Consider the following 18,160-nt stretch of genomic DNA (forward strand, 5'->3'; position numbering starts at 1 on the left):
AAAAAAATAACATTGGCTGGGAGGAGTCTTTTGTACTCGTCTTGCAACTTTTCTTTAAATTTGAGAATGTTTCAAAACAAAAAAAGTGTTGACTTCCTAATCCAAGAATTGTGGGGTTGAGTCCCACCTGGGGTACCAAAACAAAATAAATTAAAAATAAACTAAAAATGGCAGGGTGCAGTGGATTATGCCTGTAATCCCAGTGACCAGAGAGGCTGAGGCAGAAGGCTCGCTTGAGGCCAGGAGCTGAGACCAGCCTGGCAACATAGACCTTAACTCTAAATAAATAAATAAATAAATAGACCAATAGGTAGAGAAATAAACAAGTAAAAGAGATTGTCATCTCCTTATACTTTTCATTACATTAACATTTAAATATATTTTTGCCAATCTGATAGGCAAAAAAATGGAATTCTATTTTTTTTCAGGTTGTGATTCCCTGGTTGAATGGAATTCTATTTAAGAAAAAAATTTTTCATAGCCCTAATCCCCTTCTAACATACTATATAACTTATTTATCATTACCTATTTTATCACCTGTCTGTCCACTAGAACATAAGCCCTATTAGAGGAGTTATCTTTGTTTAATCACTAATGTACCCCAGTGCCTATGTCAGTGTCCGGCACATGGCAGACAATAAGAAACTGATGAATGCCTGAAGGGATGAATGAAGTATATATAGCTCTCAATAAATGGCAGGGATGATGATCAGCCTTATCACTCCCCTGCCAGAATGTATATCGCACAAGGGCAGGGAATTTTGTGTTTCCCTGCACTGGGTTATCCCTAGAACGTAAAACAATTCTATTTGTTAAATGAACATTCCTATTACGTTCAAGGTACTATACCAGTTTTAAACCGCCAATAACAGCCCCGAAGTAGGTGGTGTTCTATTGATCGTTTCCATTTACAGATCAGAGAGTAGGTTCGGAGAGGCCAGTGAATGGGTGAGCCTGACCACGTCCAGGGACCCCGGAAGGCGGTTGGGATGAGGGTCTGGGAGTTCCAAACCGCCTTGGGCCGCCTCCTTGGGCTCCCCTTTGCTCACCTTGGCCTCGGGCTGCCTCTCCTCGAGATCCCGACCGGCTCTCATCGCCTCGGCGGCCCCGCCCAGCCTGTTCGGGGCCCGCCTCCTCTTCCTGACCTTGTTGGGGTGCCTCTCGGTCCTTTCCTTTTCTGGCTCCATGAGGCTGTGGAGAAAGCGCAGCTAGAGCTGAGGAAACCGGCAGACCGTCTCCCGAGGGGAGACCAGCAAGGGCCGGACAGCTTATAACCTCCCTGGGATCCGCTCCTCCATTCACAGTTTACAGAGCCGTCCCCGCCCCCCCAGAATGCGAAGGTGCCAACGATCTTCCCCGCCGTCCGCACCGCACTAAGCCAAACGGCTTTACCATCCGCGTCAGAGGCCGAATTCGAAACGGCTCCCCAACGGCAACAACGCGCCTCCGCCCACCGGCAAAGAGGGAAAGGGGTGCTGCCAAGCGGCTCCCCGGCCTGAAACAACTCCTCACACCCCTAAGCCCCGGAAACGCAGAACAGGAGCCGGGAGGAGAGCAAAAGAAGTCGCCGCCTCAGCCGCCGTAGCGTCCTCCTCAGCCGCGCCGGGCGTTTGAATGAACCGGAAGTGGGAGTCGAGCGACTTCCGGCAGTTGGATTGCGAACTGCAAGGAGTGACGCGAATGGCGACCAAACGGCTGGCGCGGTACGTGAGGGGATTCTGCGCGGGTGCTCGCTCCTGGTCCGGTGCTGGCGTCCGCGTCAGGGCTGGGTACATGGCGTTGCGGTGGCATCCTACATTCTCCGCACCCCGGAGTCTCTAGCTTGGGCAGAAAGGCCCCTGCCTGGATCTCGGTTGCGAGCCTCGGGTGGAAGGAGCTCGAGGCTGAGGAACCTGAGGTTCTTGACTGTGTGGCCTTGAGCCAATGTCTGCCCATTCTAGGCCTCGGGAGACGACTGGACGTGACAGTGCCCTGTAGACTGGTCGGAGGTCCCAGGCAGCACATCAAGCCGTTCACCCCACCACCTCCTAGTTGTCTGTTTAATTCATAATACAAATCGTGACTTTCTCCCTGATTTCCTGGACATGCCATTCACATTTCTGATTTCTAGAGGCAATGCAATGTATTAGTGAATAGCGAGGGAGGCAGAGTGGGACAATGCTGGGCTGACATACCAAAGCTGTGTTCTTTGGCAAATTCACTGAATTACTTTTCTCATCCGTTAAATATAGGTAGCAAAATTTTGTCTACTTCCTACAGTTGTTGAGTAGATAAGGTCACCATCTATCTTAGCTTTTTGAACCTGCAGCCTTAAGGCCACATGTGGCCCTCTGGATCCTTAAGTGCAGCCTTTTGAATCCAAATTGTACAGAACAAATCCTTTATTAAAAGGGGTGCAGTAGAGAAAGATGAAGCTTTTCTTGCCTCCTTTGGTGCTTAAAAAAGAAATCAGAAGGTGGCGGGTTCCCTACCACTGGAAGTACCTGCTATGTAGTAAGCAATAAATGCTAGCTGTTACTATTCCCAAATCCTGGTTCTTCCCTATCACCTCTTAAACAAAAAACCACAACAGGAGGTGTCTGCCTGGTTAAAACTCTATCTACTCATCAAAGTTCTTTGCCTCACCTGCACTAAAGGCTGCACTTAGGACCTCTGTAAGCTCTTCCCTTTCTTTGGACTCTAGCATATTGCCTTTGGGGTTCCTTTATCAGAGATTACTTTGCAGTGGTTCCATGGATATCGTGTTTCTTTACTCAGATTTTTAAGTTAGAAGACTGAACCACACGCTCTGTTGTTTTATTTCCTTAGAACTGTGCTGTACATGTAGCGAGGGCTTCAAAAATGCAACGGCAAAAATACTGTAAACTTTTTGGTGCATTTTTACCTTTGTAATCATTTGGGTCAGGATTACTGTGTTAAAAGACAGACTTTAGGCACATTAAATTCAACAGAGTTTAATTGAACAAAGAATCGCAAATGAGGCAGTCCCCCAACCAGAACAGGTTCAGAGTGACCCCAGTGTACTGCTGGCATGGTGGAGAGGATTTATGGACAGAAAACAGAAGTGAGATTATGGCCAGATTGGTTTCAGCTTGGCGTTTGCCTTATGTAGAACAAGGTTTGAACAGTTGGCTGCCTGTAATTGGGCAAAACTCAGTGATTGGTACAGCAGTCAGTTACAGTTTGTTTACATAGCCAATCAGGTTACGGCTCACTATATACGAAAAAATCTTGAGTCCAAGGTTAAAATATTTAAGGAGGCAACTTTAGGCAAAACCTACTTTAACAACTGTAAAATAAGTGGAGGAGGTACAGTTAGCCTAAGTTTGCAAATACATATTTTTGAGGCCCATGCAGATAAACCCAAAGTCTAGTTCAATTTCCTCTCAGTCACAATACATTAATAAAGAGAGTTTTGCTGTATCCCCGGTACCATTAGTTTGGTAGTCTATTCAAACAGGAGTGTGAATGAATTCATTGATCATATTGGATTGTTTTACATTTTTAGGCAGCTTGGATTAATTAGGAGAAAGTCAATTGCACCAGCAAATGGAAATCTAGAAAGAAGTAAATCCAGTAAGTAGTGTGCTTAGTTTCTTTACGTTTTTAGCCTTGCACTTTCAACATTGGTAAAGAATAAATACACCTTGATCTTTTGCAGAGCAGTTGTTTGACTACTTAATTGTCATTGACTTTGAGTCGACATGCTGGAATGATGGGAAGTGCCACCGTAGCCAGGAAATAAGTAAGTCAGGACTGCCAATACCAAAGCTAGCACTAGATGAGTCTCTTTAAAGTTTATAGACATAAACCAAACAATAGTTGTAAGAAAACAAGATGATCTGTGATTTGGTAGTTTAATATAAAACCTGTCTTAACTAAAAAAGAAGAAATCCCAAATATCTAAATGTGTCATTATATAAAATAATTGTTTTAGGATTACATACAAAACCTCAATGGCATAGAAACTGAAAAAAATACCTTTGCAAAAAAGGAGCGCATTTCAAATTCCGTATGATCTTTAGATTTAATTGTATTAAGAGGTTTTTTTTAGTAGATATAACTTCAATATTTTGACTTATTCTTTGGTATAACTCTATTATAACCTTTACATCATACTGCTTTGGTCATTTTAATATGCTTTTACTGAAACTGTTTAATAATGCCATTATGATGGTAATATATGTAATTTAGGGTGATTACAGCATTAATTTAAAAGTTATATGTACTCATGTTCAAGTGTCAATTGATAATTCTTTCATTTAGTTGAATTTCCAGCGGTATTGTTGAACACATCAACTGGAGACATTGAATCTGAGTTCCATGCTTATGTTCAGCCTCAGGAATATCCAGTTCTTTCAGAATTTTGCATGGAACTGACAGGCATAAAGCAGGTATGATGCAAATTTTAAAATTCAGTAAATCAGTTTCAAAAAGAAAATAAAAGCTATATACCATTTGGAATTAGATTTTTTTCAGTGTTAGGAGAAGTAATTTACCCTCCAGAAGTCTATTGGAATCTTTAAAAATTAGAATGAATAGTGTTATTTGGGATTCAGGAATAGATAAAAAAAAAAAAAAGAATAGTGTTATAAAAATGATAAAATTTATTTTACAGAAATTAAATGAATCAAATTTGTCTTTTATTTCTGTCAGTCTAGATTTTTTTTTTTTTTTTGGTCAGTCTAGATTTAATGATTATATTTTTGTGTGGTTTTAGATTTATCAACCTGAATTTTCGTACCTTGGCAAGCTCTCATCATTATTTCTCTCCCTTGTGTTTTAACATCTTTTCACAAGCTAAACTCTTTGCCAGTTAGAACCTCTTTGTTATATCCTTTCACAGTGCCTACCCTATTATAATATGTGCTCAATAATTATGGAATTGATTGTTGAATTCCAATTTTGTGACTCTCTTCAGGCACAAGTTGATGAAGGGGCCCCTCTGAAGATTTGCTTATCTCAGTTCTGTAAATGGATTCAAAAGATTCAGCAACAGAAGAAAGTTATTTTTGCTACTGGGGTTTCAGAGCCTTCTACTTCTGACGTAAAATTATGTGCATTTGTTACTTGGTCAGGTAAAAAAATAAGTTATACCTATCAAATCACAAATGGGTTGAATTAACACTATGTAATGCTTTATTTGTAGTTTTATACTTACTAACCTAGAATTATACTTCCTAACTTCCTGGACAAGGTAAAGAAATCCAAGTGCCTAGCAGATGTTAACCAAGAAAAGTAAATTCATATTTTTAAAATTACCATTCTGGGATATGTTAAAATTTTAAGCCTTAACTTTAAGAATCAGAAAGATTTTCTACTCCTTTCTTCTGACTCCAGACAAAGATGATTTAGTAAAAACTCTTATTATGTTATTTCCTACAGCCTTGAATAAAAAGAGTCTTCGTTCAGCTTACATCGTTTGCTTTTATATTTTGATACTTACAAATGTAGACATCAAGAAAAAAATGGGCCATTTAAAGTAGGTCTTTTGTATGACTGTGATATAGCATTGCCATTAATAGTCATTGATAGCACAACCATGCCATTGATAGCATAGCACTGATAGTCTTATTTGGTTTCCAGTTACTAAATGTTTGGTTTCTCAATTATATTATTTAAAAATATTTTCCTAGACTACAGGAAATATAAGCCTTGTAATTTAATACTTTATTCTTTCTGAAATAGGGGGTTTTTTTTGGGATTTTAAAAAAATCATTTTGAGACTTAGTTTCATGATTAAAAACTTAGTTTCTTAATATTAAGTTATGTAAAGTGAATAATTTTTAGATATTAGCAGAGCAACTAAATCTTACTGTTCTATTTTATATCATCTTCCAACATTCTATTTGTAAATGGTGGCAGCATAAGTAAAAAATGCTGTCATAATTGATTTTGTCCTATTTTAATATACTTAATACAGACTGGGACTTGGGGGTTTGCCTGGAGTATGAGTGTAAAAGAAAACAGCTGTTAAAACCTGTGTTCTTAAATTCTTGGATTGATCTCAGAGCAACTTACAAGGTAACAGCCAAAGATGGGGGCATGTTCACTTTCCTTCTTTTGAAAAATTAGTAAATTTTATCACACATGGGTACGCGTTTCTACAAATAAGATTTTTTTCTGAATGTTCACATAAATACATTTCTTAAAGTATTTAAAAACAATACAACAGGCCGGGTGCAATGGCTCACGCCTGTAATCCTAGCACTGTAGGAGGCTGGGGCGGGTGGATCGCTCGTCTCTACTAAAAATAGAAAGAAATTATCTGGACAACTAAAAAAATATATATAGAAAAAATTAGCCGGGCATGGTGGCGCATGCCTGTAGTCCCACCTACCCCGGAGGCTGAGGCAGGAGGATCGCTTGAGCCCAGGAGTTTGAGGTTGCTGTGAGCTAGGCTGACGCCACAGCACTCTAGCCAGGGCAACAGAGCCAGACTCTATCTCAAAAAAAAAAAAAAAAATTAAAAAAAATAAAAACAATACAACAAAAATGAGCGCATTCCAAATCTAATAGAACTAAAAATTATCAAAAGTGGTTAACACATAGCCTTTCAAATAGTAATTATTTTTTTAGATATGTCTTCTTTTATTTGATCAGCTTTTCTATAGGAGAAAACCAAAAGGACTAAGTGGTGCCTTGCAGGAAGTGGGGATAGAATTCTCAGGACGAGAACATTCTGGTTAGTATAAATTAAAAATCATTTTATTATGTAAGTCATTTGGCTTTTATAAAATCTTCCAGATGCATTTCATTTTTTGGTAATGTCATTAATAAGAGATATCCTTCAATGTAAAAACAACCCCCTAATCTATACAATTCAAATTGTTTCTAAAACTTTCAAATTATCACTTTTCATAAACTATTCTTAAGATAAAGATTGCCATCTAGTGGATTTCTAGTTGCTAAAGAGAATGAAAGGAATTAGCCAAACCAAAAGGGAGACTACAGTGCCCAAATGATACAGTGGCCTACTGAAAAACTGAACAAGACTATTAGATTGCTCACAAATCATAGTCCCTACAGAATGTTGGTCACATGTTAGGGAATTGTCTAACAACTTTTCACATCTTCCTCTGTAAACGTAGATCTTGTTTTTCATTGGTAATGCTGCCACAGCTTTCCACAAAACCAGTTTATCATGATTAAAATAAATAGATGGTCATAAAACTAACACTATGCCCCAGTTTCTAAGTGGTGATTTTTTTGCTGTTTTTTTTTTTATACTAGTACCATTAGATTCAGTGTTTGATATCTGTTTTCTCAGGGTTGGATGATTCTCGGAATACTGCCTTTCTTGCTTGGAAAATGATCAGGGATGGTTGCCTAATGAAAATTACAAGGTCCTTGAACAAGGTTAGTGGTGTCTTGCCTCTATTCTGTCATCTCAGACTCCAGAAGTAGTCATAGGTTCATTGAAATATAGATTGCATGTGTGAAATCATTTATAAATCAATGACATTTTTCTTTTTTGTCATATAATGTGTACTGAAGAAATTATGAATGTACAGTATGTAAAGCTGTTGGATTTGTCTATGGAATCATAGGTTTCCACTAAGAAGATTCCCAGCATTATGGCCAGAAATTTGAATACAAATGAAATTGAAGAAACATCTGCCTGCAACATTAGCATACAGGGTCCCAGCATATATGATGGGGAGCCTAAAAATACAATAAATTCTCATGAAAAAGTTCAAATGGAGTCAATTTGTGCAAATTCTCCCGTACAGCAGGATCAATTACAAGTAAAGACTGTAAAAGCAGGTCTTCACAATGTCAAAAGCTGCTTGTCTCTTTTTAATATGAAGTCCTCTACTTCTCTGGGGCAGTTGCAGTCTCCTACCTTGAATTCACCCATCTATATACAAAAGCAAAGAAAAAATGAACATCTTGCAGTTAATACCAAATCTAAGTCTTCAATAGGTTCAGAGTTGGTACTTGTTTCTACCACCATTTCATCTGTTAATCATGTTTCTGATATGGAAATGAGTTCTGCTCTTGACTGTTTACCTATGTTGACTGATTGGGAGGATGTAGTTTTACTGCCTGCCTCTCAGCCTGAGCAAAATATGGATTGTACAATTCCCATTAGTGACTCAGATACTTCATTTAATTCTGGAGAAAGATTAATGGTTTTAAAAGAATCAGAAATGCTAAGTTGTGAAAACTTGGGAGGCATAGAAGAAACTCCTCAAAAATCTGAGACTTCTAAGTCTATTGTGTATAAGAGTCCTCATACTACTATTTATAATATAAAACAAGCTAAAGATTCAGATTCAGATGTTTTTGCCTTTAAGTTACCTGAACACAAATCAACTACCTTCAACAGTGTTAATGCCAATGCAGCTCATCCTTTAGTTTTGGGGAAATATCCTCTTCTCTTAGGTGGTACTAAAAGGAATCCATCCGATCCCCCAGCATTTCCACCAGCAAAAAAACAAACCTTCAGTATTCATGAAGAAAAGCCTACATCATCCGATTGCCTCCCAGTAAGAAGTTCTTCCCGGAAGGTTCTCCCCTCTATTTTAACATCTACGGTTAACCTACAAGAGCCTTGGAAGAATGGGAAAGTGACACCTCCCTTATGCAAGTGTGGCCGAAGATCTAAGAGACTGGTTGTTTCTAATAATGGACCAAACCATGGAAAAGTCTTCTATTGTTGCCCTATTGGGAAATACCAAGAAAACAGAAAATGTTGTGGTTATTTCAAATGGGAACAAACACTTCAAAAGGAAAAAGCCAACAGGGTAGTTCTATCTAATTCTACAGAGGGACTCACTTTTAGTTCTCCAGAAACAAGCCATATTCATGACAGAAATTTAAGTTTTTCCACTAAAAATTCTTTGAGACTCAGGCCTTCAATGAGGAATTGATAAACTTTCATGTATGAATCCTAATTGTTCCTTGAATTCCCAAACGTGAATATTATGGTAATGTTTTACACTATTTATATTTCATATATTAATGGTTGGCGAATTTATCATACTTTCTTAAAGAACCACAAATGAAATATTTTGTAAACTGTATTTATTATTAATAGGTTCAATATAATAAGCAACAAGGACTGATATCCTTCTTTTATAGTTTGGCCTTGAAACAAGTCTTAAACTATTTTTAAATTATTTGAACAAAAATGTGATAAAAATTCCTAGTTTATTTTCAAGTAGATACTTGTACTTTGAGAATTACAGTAATCTTCTAACTAATATTTTTTACTTTTCTAAAAACTTCTGTAAGTTGTTTAGTTTTACTTCATGGCTTGAACATAGGTTCTGACTTGTATATCAACATATCAGAAGAATTATTTGAGTAAAGTTTGAAAATCAATGGGACAGAGATTTGGTTCAGAAAATCCTCCTACACTATACGTTTAAAAATTCCTCAGCAATTGATGGCATTCTTTTTATATTAACAAATTATAGTAACATTGACACTAACGCACAGGGATTTACCAAATATTTCATTTTAAAATTCAGCCCTGATGTCATAACCACAAGAAATTTTAAATCAATGGTTGCTAAGCATACTACCACATTTTTTTATCTTGCAGTTTCTACAGATTTATAGATACAATATTTGTTTTATAGATACCATAATAATTAATGGAATGAATCTAAACTATTTTCCATTCTTTCTTCCTTAGTTCATTTCTTTTTATCTTCCCACTGACAGTCTTTGGCAGCTCTGGAATAAATTCTACCTGTTGATATCAAGGAGAAGAAAGTTAACCCAGAGTTTTCATCTTTAGATAAAAGCCAATTATATTGCAGTTATTTGAATTCTGGGTGAAAGAATTAGGGCACCCACTGGGGGTAGGTTTTGAGTAACAATCAAAAAAGGGATGGGGAGGAATTGTCGAGGAGATTTTTCTTGATATTTAGTATTTGCTACAAGTCCAGCAAACCAAATGACCAAACAAATTAGGTTAGTGGTTTCATTTTAATTTCAAAGATTCTTATTCTTATCTATATGTCATTAGTTCAGTTTGGAACATTTGGTGTAGCATGTTTGAAGAGAATATTCATTAAAAGGAAAAAATAAACAGCTGAAATTTTCTAGAATTCTGAGAAAATATTCATTATAATTAGAATGCCTACCTTTCTGGGATATTTGTAAGGTGCTGTAGTTTTTTTTACATGCTCCTGAATCTCCTTTTTAAGTTGTTCTTGATCATGTGACTCGTAATCAGGGTTCAGAACAATAAAAGCCTTTACTACCTAAAATAAATATTTGAAACACCAAGAAGATGAGTTATGTATTTTTATGTTTTAGTATGGCTTATTTGCTTCCTTTAACTGGGAATCTAAGTGCCCGGTGGGGTGGGCCAGAGTGTTTAACAGAATTTGCTCCCCGATGCCACCCTGATATCTGATGCCAGCCCATCTTCCTCAACTATACCAGGGACGTTGTTGGTTTCCAGACTTTCTGGGTAACAACTTGACTCTATCCAGCTGACTTCTGGCATCCCATCCTGATGTGCGCCTGGGTTATTGGCATTCACGCTATCTTTGCCCCACTCCTCCATGGAAAGGATTCACATTCTTTCTAATATATATTTTTCAGTCTTATTCAGTAGCAGTATTTTCCGAGTAGCATATTTCTATCTGACTTGCATTTAGTAAATGAATTTCTATCTGACTTGCATTTTAGTGAATGAATCATTTGGGCAATTCTGTTTCAGTGAATTACTGTTTAAAAGCATGCATTAGATTGCCAACAAATTATAAAGTTGAGATGAATCAGGTCTTTTACCTCTCCTCTGATGGGGTCTGGACTGCTGACAACAGCTGACTCTGCAACCGAAGGGTGCTCAATCAAGGCACTTTCTACTTCAAATGGTCCAATTCGGTAACTAGGAAGGCATATGGCAGTAATTTATAAAGGTGAGCAGTTCGTTCCAGAACGCTGATGATCAGTTAACATAGACATGCAAAAATGGAAAAGAAAATTACCCAGAAGATAATATGATATCATCTGATCTTGCAACAAACCAGAAATATCCATCTTTATCCATATACCCTCTGTCCCCAGTGATATAGAAATTGCCTCGTAGAGTTGAAGCTGTTTTTGAAGGATTATCCTGCAAAACAAATAGTATTTTGTTAATATTATTATGAATCTGACAATTATGATCAATTAGATTTTTAAATGTTCAAGGAAAAGGAAAATTTTGGCTCTTTTGAGAAGGCTTAGAATGAAGAAGAGCCAGAGTGTGAAATAGGGATGAAATCCCAGTGTGGAGCTAGCCCAACAGAAGAAAGGTAAACTAGAAAGACTACACATGCTTCCATCCTGAGAATTTTTTTAGATGGATCACAAAATAAGTATTGTAGGATCTCAGAGCATTAGGCTAAATTAAATCTTTTGCTAATTGATTAATATCTAAAGCTGGTAGGAAAAGAGAAGTGAATACTCCAAGTTATAAGAAAGCACCGACACCTAATAATTCAAAAAGCAGACAGTTTGTGTTGGCTTTTGTTTTGTTTTACATAAAAACAAATGATTCTATAACTCTGGTATAAGGAAAATGAATGAAATATTATTCACTGGCAAGAAGAATCTGAACCTGTTATTATATTGATGAAGACTTTGCTGTAACTTGTATATTGTGATTAGAGATGAAAATCTGCTTGCAAACATTAAGGAGCTCAGAAAGCCTCTAGTGAAAGAAATTTACTTAATCCCACTGCCCCATTCTCCATTCCTCTCCCTCCTCTCCAGAATGGAGAACACTGATCAAATTTCAGAAAAATGAGTGTGTTTTGTTTGGTAATTGAGACGATCAACGGATGTTAACAGGTTGCCTCCTTTTTATGGTTCTTTTCTTTTTGCCTCTGGGCTTGGAACAGTGATGTAGCCTCAGGCAATCAGCATGATCTTTAGGAAGCATTTGGGTGTTTCTTCGATTACCTGTCTGTGGGATTACTATTCAGGACAATGAACCTCTCAATAAAGGGCCAAGTACCTAGCTTGGTGTGTTTTGTAGCAAATAGGGATAGTTACTGCAAGGTGACCTTACTAATAACCTATCTAAGAGAAAAATAAACTCCAAACAGAAGGTAAGGAAAATAAACTCACAACATATAATTGTCCCTTTAAAGAAAAAAACAACACAATTACCCCCTTTGTTTTGTTTAATTAAAACACCTGAGGCCTAACTCATTTTCTCAGCCTTGAAGAGCCCTAAGCGGACAGTAGGGGTGCAAACTCCCCTCTCCAGCTTTCTGCCTCAGTTCCTGTCAGCAACACATTTCAAGGACTCAGATAACCTGGCCTAACAGAAAAAAGAGAAAAAATAAAGAACAGCTTTGCAGGTGCTTCTGTTATCAGTCTCCAACAAAGAAAAAACAACTATTTTTACCTTTTAAAAGCCAGAACAGCTTTTCCTCAACTGCCAACACCTTTCTACCTTTGTTCTTACCATGCCATTTTCTTTCTCTTCCTCTTTCTCCCTCTCTTTCTCTCTCTTTTTACATCTTTATATCCTAATCTTTGTGTGAAAAATCTGTCTCTGCCCACATAGGCATTTCACACTCTTTCAGTTACCAAGCATTTTTGAGAAATAAATAGAAAATAAGAGATTATTTATTAATAATAAGTCTCTTACTACATAATGAGTAAAAAGGCCAAATGGTCGGTTAGGTAGAACTCGAATGCCAATATCTCCTTGTTCTCCAGGAGGTAGAATATTGCCATGTGCATCCACAATCTAGGATAAAACAGAACAATTTATTTAAGGGAATTTTTATTTAACATCAATTCTTATACCTTAACTTTGCATGTTTTGTTTTGTTTTTTGCCATTTAAGTATGCAGACTTCAAAAACATTTTAAGTAGACTTTAAATTCCTAAGATATATATATTTATTTAAATTCATGTTGCATAAATATTATCAAATACAGGTTACCAAAATGTGAAAGAAGAATAAAAATTTTCTTAAACTTTACCACCTGCAATAATCACATTTTGGTGAAATCCTTTGAGACAATATTGACGTGGAAAAAATAGGATTGCTTTATAGTATACAGTTTTACGACCTGCTTTTATCATTTAGCAATATATTTTGAATGTCTTTTCCTCTCAATAAATATCTTCATTACTAGTTTTTAAACTTTGTTTAGCTGTGGAATATACAAAACCTTACTTCAGAAGCCCAATATAAGTGAACAGGAAAAGGGAATGTTCTCTGGTTGAGACAGTGGTGAGTAAGCCAAAGCCTTACTGTCTTATTCTCACCAATCCTCAGGGTTCCCTTTAAGTACCTGATAGTACCTAGTGTTTACTAAGCATTTACTACATGCAAAGTAATAAATGCTAAAGCTGTAAATACTTTACATGTACTGTTTTTGCTTGTTTGCTTGTTTTCTTGAGACAGGGTCTCGCTCTGTCACCCAGGCTAGGGTGCAGTGGTGTTATCATAGCTTGCCGTAATCTCAAACTCCTGGGCTCAAGCAATCCTCCTGCCTCAGCTTCCCGAGCAGCTGGGACCACAGGTATGTGCCACCATGCCCAGCTAATTTTTAAAAAATTTTTTTTAGAGACAGGGTCTCACTATGTTGCTCAGGCTGGTCTCAAACCCCTGGCCTCAAGCCATCCTTCCACCTCGGTCTCACATTACAGATGTGAGCCACCACGCCCAGACCTTTATATGTACTTTAATCCTTACGATGGTCCTATATGGTTAGAACTATTATTATACCCATTTTACATATGAGGAAACTGAGGTGCAGAGAATTTAAGTAACATAGTACATGATTGAGCTGGAATTCAAATCTCAGCAATCACACTCCATATCATATGCTTTTAATCATTACACTCCTCTATGCAATGTCTCTAGGGAGTTTAATCCAATTTTTAAAAATCTAGATTAGCACTACTCAAGTTGGTTGCTTATTTTACAAACCAGATTTTGTTCTAAATGACTTTCAGCTGTTTCTAAGTATTAAACTCTACTCTGTTTTTATATGCCACCAGGTATTAATACCTTCAAATCTGAGGTGTAGCTTGCATGGAGAATAAGTATAATACTCATCTGGCATTTTCCAGAAGGAAATGGTCTTTGTGCTGAATGAGAAATGTGAATGACAAAGGAATTCTAAATGTAAAAACTTCCTTTTAAGCTCTTGCAAATAAAAAAAATATAAATTCCCACCAGTCATCTAAAGAAATATTTGGCTCTAGGTATAAAGGAAATATTCATGGAAAGGTAATATGTTAAGAGTGCCAATTACTTATCACAGACTACTCTTTAGTAGATGGGAAAATAGATAAAATCTTCCGTCTCTGGGGAGAATCATGTTCCTCATTGTTCAAGGGGTTTTAAAATGTTTAAACATGAAAATTATAAGCATTGGGCTTTGAAGTTGTTGGAATCTGATATTCAGTTCATTGGAGCCATCCCCACATGCCAGAATGTTATTGCAGATGCCCTTAGCTAAGTAACAAGAAGCCCAGTAATAACAGCCCTTGGGGAAGAGTTAAAAATGAAGGTAGCAATGATGATTGGGGATGCAAGCAGAATGCTGTTTTCCTCTCAGCTGTATCAGTTTTACATTCAAAGATAACTGCTCCAGAAAACCACTGGGCTATAATTAGTGAGGGCCCAGCAGGGGTACATTGCCATTGGGATCACTGTGAGTACAGTTATGTCTGTGAGACCCTGATAGCCTTGCATGTTAGGAAATGTTATTAAGGGGGGAAGAAAAAGAACATAGCTATGTGAAATGTCAGCTTACCTGTAATGCACACATGGTCATGCCTAATTATCAATATTTCTTTCCCCAACCTAAGGCAGCCTATTAACCAATAAACTGTTGTTAAGAATATAACTAGGGTTCTCCTACCATTTCTTTTTTAAGAAAAGCTTTTCAAAGGAAGGGAATGGGAGGGAGAGGTGAATAATAATAGCAGCATTTATCTTGGACCTTTAATGGGTGCCAAGCACTCTGATATGCTCTTTAAAGATACTATCTCATTTAATAGTATCCTCACAAGAAAGCTATGAAGTCAGTTCTGTTATTATTAGGGTTACCAGCCATCCAGGACTGAGGTGGCAGGGGGTAGGAGGTGGCATTCTTTGTGATGTATTACTTTTAGTGCCAAAACTGCCAGGCACGCTGAGACAGGTTGGTCACCCTACTCCCCATTTTAAAAATTAGGAAACTGAAGGTTAGAGAACTTTAACAGCTTACCCAAAGACACTCAGCTAGTGAACAGCAGAGATATACTTGAACCACTAGGCAATCCTATCTTTGGACAAGTTTCCCATAACAAGATCAAAGTGAGGAAAAGGACCTAACATCTGGTTTATTCTATAAACAGTTACAACAGCAATCAAGTTCATCTAAACTCTCTCAGACTTACCTGATCAGAAGAATTACCTGGGGTGCTTGTTAAAAACACAGATTTTGAGGTTCCATTCCAATCTACCGAATCAGATTTTGCAGAGAAGGAGCCTGAGAATTAGTATTTTTAACAAATACTTATATGATTTTTATGATCAGATAAGCTTGAGAAACATTGATCTAAGAGCTCTCTACTCTGTTAATGCATTCATTTTTTGCTGCTATTGCTTTCTCTTACATACAGATGGTCTCCAACTTAAGACCGTTTGACATGATTTTCCAACTTTAGGACAGTGTGCATGCAAAAACCATTCATTAGAAATCGCCCTCCTCTCGTAATGGTGGGCAGCAGCAGTGACCACAGCTCCCAGTCAGCCATGCATTTTCAACTTAGGATATGTTCAACTTATAATGGGTTTATTGGGATGTAACTCCATCATAAGTTGAGGATCATCTTTATTAGTGTAAGTTCCTTTGGCTATACTTAGCTTTGAAGCTTGGTTGAGCTGAGAACAACTTTAACCCTGGTACAAAGTATGCTGATGGGGAAATAGAATGCCCACTGGGCATCAGATGGCAGTAATGGCAGTGGTTACTAAAAGCCTAGAAATGTCCAGGCAGTCCTGGGGGCAAAGAGGGAGAGTGCTGCAGCCACTATAAACTGTAGGCTCTTGTGGCCTAGCTGATCTCCTCAGGAGGTCTTAACCTCCCTCACCTGAAGAGGCAGTGTTGTGTTGTTGTTAAGCATATGGATGTTGGAGCCAGACTGCTTAGGATCGAATCCCAACTCAAGCAGCTACTAGCTAGCTAGGTGACCTCTGGTGAGTTTCTTAACCTCTTTGTGCCTCATTTATAAAATGATTTTAATATTAGTATGTTTCTCATGGGTTCCTTCTGGGAATTAAATGGGTTAATATTTGTTAAAGAACTGCATGGTACAACATAGGTATTTGCAAAATAATGGAGACCAATAAGCTAACATTTCTAACCCACTTTCATCTTTTCATGGAGATTAAGGTATCATGGAAGTAACATGGAATCATTACCAAAACAAGGAGAGTGTATACGGGGTGGGGGATAGGTCACAAACAGACTGGGTTGTTAAACATGCTCCTGGAAGGGGGTGTGCACACCTTAACATCAAAAGCAGGAGAAGGCTTTCCCATTGAGCCAGGCTTAATTTTCATTCCCTTAAAATTTCCACAGATTAGCACCTAGTTAAGAAGAATAAAAAGTAAGGTAACATTACAAGTAACTTAAAATTGATTCATTCATCCACCATGCATTCATTCAACAAATACTTACTGAGAATTTACTATGACTCAGGCTCAATAAACAGTTTCTGCTCTCATGGAGTATATGGATAGACAATATACAAATATACATATGTAATAAAGTTACAACATAATAAAATCATAATAACTAAAATATCCATATTAAAACATGAGTGTGTATATATTTATTAATTTGTTTATTTACTTATTTATTTATTAGGTAGGGTCTCACTCTGTTGCCTGGGCTAGAGTACAGTGGTGTCATCATAGGTCACTGCAACTTCAAATTCCTGGGCTCAAGCGATCCTCCTGCCACAGTCTCCTGGGTAGCTGGGACTACAGGCACATGCCAACACACTCAGCTAAGTTTTGTATTTTTTGTAGAGACAGGGTGTTGCTAGGTTGCCCAGGCTGGTCTCAAACTCCTAGCCTCAAGCAATCCTTCCTCTTCAGCCTCCCAAAGTGCTAGAATTATAGGCGTGAGCCACCAGGCCCAGCCAAAACATGAGTATATTAAATTTGTACTCATGTTGGTATGATACTTGTTATGCTGTTTCTGTTTAATAAAGTTTTCAATTTTTGTTTTTATTTTATTTTTGGTATTTTAATGTTTGGCCAGGTAATACATTCTCATGGTTCATAAACTGAAGCATTATAAAAAGACACACTGTAAAAAGTTTCTGTCAATCTTTCCCTCATCTGCTTCATCTTATCCCACCCTTTTCTCCAAAATAACCACTTTTGTTCTTATTTATTTCCTATAGAATTTCTATTTATTCTTATGAGCTCTTTAAAAAAAAAAAAAAACCTTCTTAGAGTATGCTTGCCAAGGAGTTGTCCAGCAAACTCTTAAATATCTCAAGTAACAAAGAGCTCAGCATTTTCCATTGTGAAAGAGCCCTAAAAAAGTTCCCTATCACATAAGGGGGAAATCTCTCTTTCGGTAGATCCAGTATTTTTTCATTTAAAAAAATAATGTAACGCTTTCACCCTGATTGGTTAGTTATTAGCAGTTTTTCTCAATGGATGGCTATTAAACAACTATCTTTTATTGAGCTTTTTTGCAACTAGCTTCCCTCAAGCTTTGTTTTTTAAACTGTTTAATAACCACTACACTCCTTCCCTATCTCTGAAACAATCGTAAGTTTATAATAGACGCTGGGATTTTTATTCATCTGGACTAAATCGAGTTCAGCCCTGTCTTTTCAGTGAGGTTAGATACCGTTTCAGTTTGTCCGTATCCTTCGTAGATTTCCAGGCCTGTCTTGTTTCTCCATTGTTCAGTCACTTCAGGGTTGATTGGTTCCCCAGCACTCACACAGTGCTTTAAGCTTTTGAATTTATACCTTTTCAAAAAACATAATGAGTTAGATTTAGGGGAGAAAATGGAGAGAAGTAGAAATTAGGATGATTTCTAATGAACTTCAATATAAAATGTATTTTAGTTTCTTCCTGATTCCTCTCCCCAATACAAAATAAACCATTCTAACATTATCAAATGATAATTAAAATATCAATTTTTATTTTTCTTTTCTCCCT

At 37.3% G+C, this 18,160-nt stretch overlaps 3 protein-coding genes across 5 annotated transcripts in view; 1 reads left to right on the plus strand and 2 right to left on the minus strand.

Moving 5' to 3' along the window:
• Positions 1–1,569, minus strand: part of LOC105810933 (putative RNA exonuclease NEF-sp) — a 32,807-nt gene extending 31,238 nt beyond the window's left edge. The window contains exons 1-2 of one of the 2 annotated variants that reach the window (XM_012644991.1): positions 1,515–1,569; positions 1,050–1,191 (exon numbers count right to left, since the gene is read on the minus strand). In XM_012644991.1, coding sequence (XP_012500445.1) covers positions 1,050–1,187 — 138 coding nt within the window. In that variant the 5' untranslated portion in view covers positions 1,188–1,191; positions 1,515–1,569. Of the gene's footprint in view, positions 1–1,049; positions 1,192–1,408 lie in introns of both variants that reach the window. The other variant, XM_012644992.1, reaches the window with a different exon arrangement.
• Positions 1,570–1,640: 71 nt separating this feature from the next.
• Positions 1,641–10,244, plus strand: ERI2 (ERI1 exoribonuclease family member 2). 2 transcript variants are annotated; one of them, XM_012644994.1, is made up of 9 exons: positions 1,641–1,703; positions 3,509–3,576; positions 3,662–3,745; positions 4,267–4,394; positions 4,922–5,078; positions 5,924–6,024; positions 6,604–6,685; positions 7,271–7,359; positions 8,389–9,703. In XM_012644994.1, exons 1-9 carry the CDS (start codon positions 1,681–1,683, stop codon positions 8,494–8,496), a joined length of 840 nt encoding a protein of 279 aa, XP_012500448.1. In that variant the 5' UTR covers positions 1,641–1,680; the 3' UTR covers positions 8,497–9,703. The 2 variants fall into 2 exon arrangements, with proteins under 2 accessions (XP_012500448.1, XP_012500447.1); XM_012644993.1 differs by having other exon boundaries at positions 1,644–1,703; positions 7,551–10,244.
• Positions 9,446–18,160, minus strand: part of ACSM3 (acyl-CoA synthetase medium-chain family member 3) — a 34,523-nt gene continuing 25,808 nt past the window's right edge. The window contains exons 8-14 of the mRNA XM_012644995.1: positions 17,844–17,967; positions 16,481–16,561; positions 12,611–12,712; positions 10,956–11,083; positions 10,756–10,855; positions 10,101–10,220; positions 9,446–9,703 (exon numbers count right to left, since the gene is read on the minus strand). Coding sequence (XP_012500449.1) covers positions 9,617–9,703; positions 10,101–10,220; positions 10,756–10,855; positions 10,956–11,083; positions 12,611–12,712; positions 16,481–16,561; positions 17,844–17,967 — 742 coding nt within the window. The 3' untranslated portion in view covers positions 9,446–9,616. The remainder of the gene's footprint in view (positions 9,704–10,100; positions 10,221–10,755; positions 10,856–10,955; positions 11,084–12,610; positions 12,713–16,480; positions 16,562–17,843; positions 17,968–18,160) is intronic.

This window comes from Propithecus coquereli, unplaced genomic scaffold (genome assembly GCF_000956105.1).
Source record: "Propithecus coquereli isolate 6110/MARCELLA unplaced genomic scaffold, Pcoq_1.0 Scaffold223, whole genome shotgun sequence".
NCBI classification, from domain to species: Eukaryota; Metazoa; Chordata; class Mammalia; order Primates; family Indriidae; genus Propithecus; species Propithecus coquereli.